The following is a 9,833-nucleotide window of genomic DNA, read 5'->3' on the forward strand; positions in this document are numbered from 1 at the left end:
TGTATCAGCAGACCCACTGTCAGCTTGGAATAAAAGAGACATAAAGGAGTATATCATACCCCCATATTCTTTAGGTTAGAAGTAGCCTGATGAAGCTACTTAACTGGGAACACATATCACCTTTAATGAAAAAAAGAAAGCTGAATTGGAGGACAGAACCAAGAGATCAGAATATAGAGCTGATAGTTCAGAGGATAGAGCCATGAGGACAGAGGGTGAAACTGAGAGTCACAAATAATTATTCCCAGGACTTGAAACCTAATAGGGATAAAAGTCCAGCTGTTTTGGGCTACTCACTCTTTTTTTTTAATCTTCTGTTCTACTGGTTTTTTTAATTTTTTTATTTTTCTGAAGCTGGAAACGGGGAGAGACAGTCAGACAGACTCCCGCATGCGCCCGACCGGGATCCACCCGGCACGCCCACCAGGGGGCGACGCTCTGCCCACCAGGAGGTGATGCTCTGCCCCTCCGGGGCCTCGCTTTGCTGCGACCAGAGCCACTCTAGCGCCTGGGGCAGAGGCCAAGGAGCCATCCCCAGCGCCCGGGCCATCTTTGCTCCAATGGAACCTCGCTGAGGGAAGGGAAGAGAGAGACAGAGAGGAAGGAGAGGGGGAGGGGTGGAGAAGCAGATGGGCGCTTCTCCTGTGTACCCTGGCTGGGAATCAAACCCGGGACCTCTGCACACCAGGCCGACGCTCTACCACTGAGCCAACCGGCCAGGGCTGTTTTACTGATTTTTGTCTTTAACTGTTATCCTGTGCTTTTCCCATTATTACATGTTGGGAGTTTGGTGAGCAAAGAATTTGTATCTTTAGTTTCACAAGTCTACAGATGGAAAGGAATATCTTCAAAACTGTACTTAATGTATTATATCCAAGATTCTCATCCACATCTAGTTTAAATAATTTAGGTAATAAGATTTTGTCTATTGAGCTAATGCTGTAATGTGATAGATTCTTGGGAACCTTGGGAGAAGGTGAATTTGTTTTGTATTTGAGAAGGACATAAATGCTTGGGGACCAAAAGGCACACTGTGATAGGCAGAATTTTAAAATAACATATTTTTTTTTGTATTTTTCTGAAGTGAGAAGTGGGGAAGCAGAGAGACAGACTCCCGTATGGGCCTAATTTGAGTCCACCTGGCAAGCCCACCAGGGGACAATGCTCTGCCCATCTGGAGCATTGCTGCATTGCAACCAGAGCTATTCTAGCACTTGAAGCAGAGGCCATTGAGCCATCCTCAGCACCCAAGCCAACTGCTCCAATGGAGCCTTGGTTGTGTGAAGGGAAGAGAGAGATAGAGAGGAAGGAGAGGGAGAAGGGTGGAGAAGCAGATAGGTACTTCTCCTCTGTGCCCTGGCTGGGAATCGAACCTGGGACTTCCACACACTGGGCCGATGCTCTATCACTGAGCCAACCAGCCAGGGCCTAACATAGCATATTAAATTTACAGATGGTGGTGTATACATTTCTTTTCCCAGTTATTTAATAAAGCACTAGTCCACGTGTGTTTGAGAAGCCATTTTTCAGATGCAATTAGGGTCTCAAATCAGTTGACTGGAACATAGGAAGACTTTCTGAATGGGCCTGACCAAATCACATCATCCCTTTAAATAAAGAGTCTAGAATCAGAGAGAGAGAAGTCAGAGATTAAAAGCATGAAAAAGAGTCAACATACTATTGCTGACTTGAATATGGAATGAACCTCATGGTAAAGAATGCAAGCTCTTACAAGCTGTAAACAGAAAAATATTAAGACCACAGTCCTACAGTTGTAAGGAACTGAATTTTGAAAACAGCCTAAATGAGCTTAGAAGCAGATTTGTCCATAGAGCTTCCTAATGAGAACCTAGTCTGACTGATATCTTCATATTAGCCTTCTGAGAGTTTGAGCAAAGAACATAACCCATGCTGTGCCAGACTTCTGATCTACAGATGTGTGAGCTAATAAATGAGTGTTTCGTTAAGTGTGTGGTCATTTGTTGTGTAATATCAATAATAAATGATTATATCATGGGGCACAAATATTCACACTATGCCCTTTATCTAACAATCCTGCTTCTCAGACTTCCTCATCATTATTTTTCCAATTTAATTCTCTCCAAGTCCCTGACCAATCATTTAATCATTACACATGAGCCCAAGTAGATCCATACTTATAGCCATGGTTGATTGTATACAAAAAGAAGAACCATATGAATCATATAAAATTCTATCCATTGGTAAGTAACATGTCTCTTTTTCACTTGTTTTCTGAATTATTTCTGAGTGAAGCAATAATGCAACAGACATTCACTTGCATTTACTATCAACCTACAAGAAGATACATCCAGGAACTGTATTTTATCTGTATCTTTCTAACTGGTCATGAAGACCCTTCGTGAGGCCATATATGTTGGCTGAGAGAAGCAAATGAAGCAGTAGTGATCATGCAATTTACTTATGCCTTCTTGACTTTCTCAAGTCCAGTCTTTTAAATCCATTTTCAATTAATGATGGAAAGCTGATACTCGCACCAAACACTATTATTCAACAGAGTAGATAGAAACAAGTTCATATTGGGTGTCTTATTCATGAAGAATTAATACCTCAAGGTCAGGTGATAAGTCTTTATTAGGGTCTGGAAGCAAGCTAGGAGCAATTTGTCAATGGAAAATTGTTTCCAAGGGAAGAAGGCACAATTTTCCTCTAAAACCCTTGGGCTGTGTATTTTAATTTCATTATTGAGGCTTTCTAAAGTTTCATAGACTGCTCAGAAGAAATACAATACAGTTAGGTCTATAGGTCATGCAGCTGAAGTATCAGAGAAAATTGCACTATGCTCTGGACCCATTGTAGATTTTTTTGTTATTGTCCTGGATTCCACTCAAAACTAAAAACCACGTGGAATTCAAACATAAAAACCAGTATGATATATGTTGTATCTAAAATCCAAGGCCTTAAGTCTCACAAACTAAGTGGAGAAAGATCATCTGCAGGTAGTTCAACTCACTCTGGCTTCCCACCCTGGCAAGCATGCTTCTGCTCCTTTGTGAAGTTGTGATTTTGTGGCATACACTGGGCCCTCCACTGGGTCCCTTCACAGCAGATTCCACAGTTTTTTAGTTTCACTTGCAGAGCCTGAAATTGAGAGTTCCACTCTACAGTGCAGGAGCTTTCCTTGGTACTGCTGAGTGTGTGTGTGTGTGTGTGTGTGTGTGTGTATAATATATATATACAGCATATATATAAATGTGTGTGTGTATATATATATTTTTTTCTAACATCTTTTTTTACTTTTTTATTGATTTATTGGGATGAGATTGGCATCTCTAATTATAAACTGCAATAGGCCTTATGCAGTATGTGAAGCCTCTGACTCTCCAATCCTTTTGGAATTGGACATAAACCTTGTTAAACAACTAAAGTTATTTGTCCAAGATTAGTTATGTAGATAGGGGCCAAACTTGGAGAAAATTTTGGGTTTCTTGAAGTAATCATTATTATTTACACTTTTATTAAATACCTACTATTTGTTAGGTGCTGGGCATTGGGATAGAAGTATGAAATGGACTGGGTATGCTTTGAGATATGAAGAATCTAATGTAGTGTTTCTTGTTTTTTTTAAACTATAGCTCGCAGTCAGAAATAGATATTTTCATCAAAACCCATGATACACATACATACATAACTGAAACACAAATTTCACACACACAAAAAAAAACATTCTAACTATCTGCAATGCCATTTGATATTTTATATTTGACTCTATTTGACTCTATTTTATCTTATTCCATGAAAAATTGTTAGTTTTGACCACTGAATTAATTTAAAAATGTACTAATGCATGGGGAGATGGGTAGCTGGTTTGGTAAACATGGGTCTTTTAATACTCTGTTATGTGTGCCTTATACAGTGCATATATTAATCCTTTCAGGCACATAGTTCATGCAAAGGTGACAGTGGGAAGCCTAAAGTCTCCTTCTAAACCAATTCTTATCAAACCTCAATGTACACAGAAATCACCTGGGGACTTTTTAAAGTGAAGGTTCTAATTCAGTAGGTCTGAGGTAGAACCTGAGATTCTGCATTTCTAGTTAGCTCTCAGGTGATGCTGATGCAACTGTTCCATGCACACATATGTTTACTTACATGTATCTAAAAACTCAGTATGTTGATGGCTCTACTGAACAACCGAAGTGGGATATGACAAGAGTTTCCTGGAGAGAACTCAACCTAGGAAAAAGTCAGCAGATGAAATATCAACAGAGGGAAAGGGGATGATAGGATGGGATAAAGCTGACGGGAAAGAGGGAGGGTGCTATCAGGAGGGGGGATAGGGAAATGTTGAGGGGAATATGGGGGAGGGGGATGCATTCGGGGCAACACTAGAATCTATATAAACACAATCAATTAAAATCAATAAAAATTAAAAATAAATTAAAATAAATAAATTAAAAATAAAAGAAATATCGACCTGTGAGAACATCACAGACTTTATAACATAGGTATTTTTTTCTCGGTCTAACCTGCAATATCTGAACTTGGTGAGAAGGATATACATGTATGCAAAACACACACAAACCAACAAATTCAAATAAATGACCATTTCACTAAAAAAATGTCAGAAAGTATTAGAGTCTTAAGTATCACTAAGGAGATACAAGGAACTGGTAACTATAACTCTAACTTGGGGACAAGACTTTCATTCACGCTTTTTTAAGGGTCAAGGGTGGGTGGGCACTGGCTACAGAGAATTGATGGGGCTTTGGTACCTTAAAGACTCCAGCTCATTAGATGGTATCAATAATGAATAAAGAACCCAGGAGGAAGGGCACGGTGCACAGTAAACATGGCAGTATTCAGGAGAGAATAATACCCAACTCTCAGCTTCTTGAACTTGTTCCTAAGCAAAGATGAAACCTCCCTAAGTTCCCCTCCACATGTCTGATTTTATCTGCATGGGAGTGGTGTGGGAACCATCCTTCCCCCAATTATCTGGTGAGAGGCAGGTCACAGCACGGTTCACAAACTCAGTAGTACCTCACTTGGCAGTTCTGTGAAGAAAGTATTATCCTCAGTTTACAGATGACAACATTGACCCTTACAGCAGTGGGTCTGTTGTAACTATCAGGTTAATTCCTTTAGCTGTAAGTCCTAGAGATAATATATTTTACATATTCTGTACATTCTGAAAGCAAGAATTTTAACTATTTTTATTTCTGTCATGAACTCAGTAAAAATTTCAATCACTTATAATTTTCTTGTTTTAGTTATTTTTTATTATGACAAACATTATATATATATATATATATATATATATTCTTTTTAAGAAAACGTGGAGGTGAATGAGCAAAGTAAAAAAGAAGAATCAGACTTCATGGGCACCATAGAATAATGAAGAACTCAAGAAAAGGGCAACTGTTAAGCTTGGCATGGTTACAGCTAAGGGATGACATGGGGATGGTCATGGCCACAGAGGATTGACATAGAAGTACATAACCGTCAAGTGATTGGACTTATTTTATAGCACAGGGAAGACCTCTTTTTGATTACCATACAAGAAAAATCATTGCCTGCTTTTTAGTGTACACATTTTCAGAGTCTTCTCTGTGCATAAATGCATTATGCAAACATAGTCATATTTTTACAAATATGAGCTGACACTGGCCTGACCTGTGGTGGTGCAGTGGATAAAGCGTTGACCTGGAACGTTGAGGTTGCTGGTTCAAAACTCTAGGTTGCCTGGTCAAGGCACATATCGGAGTTGATGCTTCCTGCTCCTCCCCACTTCTCTCTCTCTCTCTCTCTCTCTCTCTCTTCCTCTCCTCTCTTTTTCTGAAAAATGAATAAATAAAATCTAAAAATAAAAATGAGCTGGCACTGTACATGTGGTTCTGAAATTATTTTTTATTGTTTTACAAAGTACGATGAACATCTCCACACATATGGGTGAATATCGCCTACTGAAACACAGAGCACTGTATAGTTGGATCAAAAGGCTGCTGGTAACAAGAGTGAAACACACCTAAAGCAAAGTATCAGCTTCAGATGAAAGACATCACTTGGCAACTGCCTACCAGGGAAAGCAGGGTTGGCAATATTTCCGCCAGAGATATCAGATTTGACGACAAGGGGCATTAAAGATAGGGGATATCGTGTAAGCCCCTCTGGCCCCTACCTCCGCCCCTCACTCCCCTCACACCGCGTTGGCCCCTTGGCACTAATGGATCCTGTACCTCTCTTTGCATCCAATGCAAACCACCCCTTTTCTGGTTTTTCCTTAGCTGTTCCTGAGCCCTGGACACATCTCCACCTTCCCTCATCTCCTCACTGCCCAGATGCCTTTCCTGAAGGTTCTCCTGGTAGTCCTTGGGGGAGTCGTCCGTGCCCCTGTCCGTTTTCCGCTTTGCCTTCCGGGGCACATAATCTTCAGCTGGGCGCTTTTCCGCGGCCCGGGGCTGGCTCTCTGGCTGGGCCTGGGGCTCCAGCTTGGCCTCACCGCGTGCCTTGCCCTCACCTGCGGACTCGCTCTGCTCCTCTTGCCCCCCCTCACCCCCTGGCTGCGCCTCGTCCTGGAGCTTATCTTCGTGCCCTGGCTCCCCCTCCACATCTGGCTTTTCTTCCTCGTCCGATCTCCCTTCATCTTCTGTATCTACTTCATCTTCTGGCTTTCCCTCGTTTTCCAGCTTTCCTTCGTTGTCCTTGTAGAGTTTTTCCATGTCGAGATGGCCCCTCCTTCTGCTGTCCCTGGGGAGTGGGGTGGGGAGAGAGCAGAAAAAGAGGAGACAAGGGAGACTGAGGGCCGGGGGTGGAGTGCAGGTCTGGATGGCACTGGCATCTGGCCCGCAGTCAGGGTTCCCTTGACCTGGCCTTCTGCCAGACTTTCCCCCACTGTTCCTCCCACACACCAGAGGCAACCATTTCTCTGGCAGACCCTGCCACCTGCACCATCCTTCGGCCTGGCAGGGGGAGGGTGTCTTTATATTATACGTGGAGGTAGGCCCTCAGATTTTGCCCAAGCTGTGCTACACACACACACACACACAAACACACCCCACCTCCAGTGCCCCTCCCCCTTTCACTGACCTGCAGGGATTCTGGACAGGTTCCTCCTCCCCTAGCCTTGCAGAGTGCTGGGGACCGTCACGCAGAGCTGCAGACAGACAGCAGACAAGGACAGGTGCTGCGTGCTCAGTGGGTTGAGGTCCCTTTCCTGAATCTGGGCGCTCCACATCCAACGTTGCCCTCCCCTACCTGCCCCGCACCCCAGTCCCCATATCTGTCTTCAAGCCTTGGGCACCAGACCAGGACGCTTTCCAAACTGTTTGGCTCTCTGCGTCCACCACCCCTACCAGCAACCCACCCCATCCTTGCCCCCTTTTCATGGAGGTAAATATTTCCTCGTTTGGCGTAGTGACGGGGGTTATTTCCAGAATATGCCTACGTTTCACTGTCGCACTGCGAGGGCGCCCCACCCCCATTTCAGGCTCAAAAATGATGGGAGTGCGCAGAGGTTGGGCGTCGAGGAGGAGGCGGGGTCTGTAAAGAGGTTCTGTTCTACCTCTTCACCTGTTCACGCCCACACCGCGTACCCCTCCTCCAGCATCTCCCGGAATCCTCCGCAGCACCCCCGCTCCGCCCCGCCTCTGCTCACTCGTCCTTTTTGCGTCCACCTCCACCCCTGCCAGAGTCACAGGCAGCTCCCTCCTGCAAACTGACCTGCTGACCAGGATCAGGCCTGCACTCCCTCGGGCTCGCGAAAGCAGCTTACCCCACGCCCGCCACCGGTGCAGTTCAGGGAGCTGGCGACGCACCCGGCAACGGGAGCGGACGGCGCCGGGACTGGACCCGCGGTGGGTGCGGGGGCTGCTGCCCACGTGGGCACCCGGCAGGTCACGTGAGTGCCGCATCACCCCAGCTTCGGCCTCCGCATCACCCCTCTCTCCCCCTCATCTGAGTCACCGAGAGAGCAGGAAGAAGAAGCTTCCTGATTGCAGGTGGTTTATTTACGTGGCGAATCTCAGGTCCTCGCCCAGCTTCCCTGTGAGATGCCCCTTGTCGCCAGGTGTGACGGCTGATCCATCCCCCGGAGGGTGCTGGACTTCCCTAGGAGCGCTCAGCAACTGCGCCCCAGCCCACGTTCAAGACCGGCTCTGCCTGACCCAGAGCGCCGGTGACGGTGCCTGCCACGTAGCTGCCCTGCTACCTGAGGAGGGTCTTCCTGGGCCTCCTCCCTTCTCACTCAGCCCGTGTGTTCTCTCTGCCTGCGTGATCTGTGTTCATTTCCCTTCAAACACAGATGATTCCTAAATCTGTATAGCCAGGCTGCTCCCCCTCCTGAGCCTCAGACCCTCTTCACCGATTGTCTTCGGACACCTCTGCTTGAATGTCCCTGAGGAATGTCAAAATTCACTTCCCTCAAACTGATTTTTACCAACTTCTCACTTTTTCCACATTTGAAACTCATACTGAATCATTTCACCTGTTCTCATCTAGATAGAATGGTAGACAGCTAAAAAAGGAAACATCAAAACATTTCTAATTTGGACCACAGATGAACAGTTTTATCGTAATCCTTGGTTTACAACACATTCCTATTATTGACATCTGCTTGTCCCCCTTTCGTTTACTTTGCTTTCCCTGCTTTGCGTTTCCCTGCCTTTCCTTGCCTTTCTTTCCTTTCCCTCACCTTCCCTTCCCTGTACTTTTTCACACTTGTGAAGCCATCACTCAACTCAAAATCTAGAAAATTGTCAATATTATAGTTGCTACAGTGCCATATATTTGGTCTTGAAGATGCGATATAATGTATCTTGATTTGGATCTCTTTAAGTTTATCCTGTTTGGAGTTCATTGAACTTCTTGGACTCATAGATTAGTATCTTTCCAATAATTTTCATAATTCTCAGCCGTTGTTAAAAAATTCTTTCTTCCCCTTTCTATTTCTCTTCTCTTTCTGGGGTTCCCATTACACATGTTAGTATGCATGGTGATATCTCATGGATCTCTTACGCTTTGTTCATTTTTCTTTATTCTATTCACTTTTTGCTTCTCAGACTAGATCATCTTAATTGATATATCTTTAAGTTAACCGGTTCATTTTTATGCCTTCTTATATATGCTGTTGAATTTCTCTAGTGAGCTTTTCATCTCAATAATTGCACTTTCTAGCTCCAGAATTTCTGTTTTGTTCCTTTTTATAATTTCTGTCTCTCTGCTGATGTTCTATATTTGCTGAGGCATTCTTTTCATTATTTTCTTCAGTCCTTTGTCCATGTTTTTTAAAAACTCTTTAACATATTTAAGACAGTCGATCTAAAATCTTTGTCTAGTTAGACCAATACATATACTTTCTCACATTCAGTTTCTAATATTTTTTTCTTTCTTGTGAATGGACCATATTTTCTTGTTTCTTCATATGCCTAACAATTTGTGTTGAACATTTGGATGTTTTAATATTGAAACATGTCAACTCAAGAAATCAGATCCTCCCACTTCCCAGGGTTTGCTGCTGTTCTTTGTTGTGGGGTTTTCCCCCCTTATTTAGTGACTTTTAAAAAATATTTTTGTAGATGTTCTACTCTTTGTCATATGTGGCCACAGAAGTCTGTGTTTCACTAGTTCAGTGTTCAACTGGTATTCGGATAGAGTTACTTTAAATATTTAGAGCCAACAAAAGAATTAAAGAAAGGTAAATACTTTCCCACCCTTTGCAGATGAGCTTTGACTCGGAGCACTTTTTTAGTGCTTTACTTTCTGCGTGTGCAGAGCCTGAGGCCAGCCAAAGGTGAATTCTTAAGGTCTTCTCTGGCCTTTTCCTATCATGTGTTCCACTTTGGGCATGCATTCCA

The 9,833-nt window shown here is 43.6% G+C and overlaps 1 protein-coding gene across 2 annotated transcripts; it reads right to left on the bottom strand.

The window, feature by feature from the left end:
• Window positions 1-5,869: 5,869 nt before the first annotated feature.
• TCEAL6 (transcription elongation factor A like 6) lies at window positions 5,870-7,822 on the bottom strand. 2 transcript variants are annotated; one of them, XM_066249337.1, is made up of 3 exons: window positions 7,754-7,822; window positions 7,069-7,135; window positions 5,870-6,729 (listed from the first exon to the last, which is right to left on the bottom strand). In XM_066249337.1, the coding sequence occupies exon 3, from the start codon at window positions 6,699-6,701 to the stop codon at window positions 6,120-6,122; it is 582 nt and encodes a 193-aa protein (XP_066105434.1). In that variant the 5' UTR covers window positions 6,702-6,729; window positions 7,069-7,135; window positions 7,754-7,822; the 3' UTR covers window positions 5,870-6,119. The 2 variants fall into 2 exon arrangements, with proteins under 2 accessions (XP_066105434.1, XP_066105433.1); XM_066249336.1 differs by having other exon boundaries at window positions 7,702-7,815.
• Between the last annotated feature and the right edge of the window lie 2,011 nt (window positions 7,823-9,833).

This window comes from Saccopteryx bilineata, chromosome X, assembly GCF_036850765.1.
Source record: "Saccopteryx bilineata isolate mSacBil1 chromosome X, mSacBil1_pri_phased_curated, whole genome shotgun sequence".
Classification (NCBI taxonomy): domain Eukaryota; kingdom Metazoa; phylum Chordata; class Mammalia; order Chiroptera; family Emballonuridae; genus Saccopteryx; species Saccopteryx bilineata.

What these genes read in the sequence shown, in the direction of transcription:
- TCEAL6 (XM_066249337.1), bottom strand. Translation starts at nt 6,701, where the DNA reads ATGGAAAAACTCTACAAGGACAACGAAGGAAAGCTGGAAAACGAGGGA.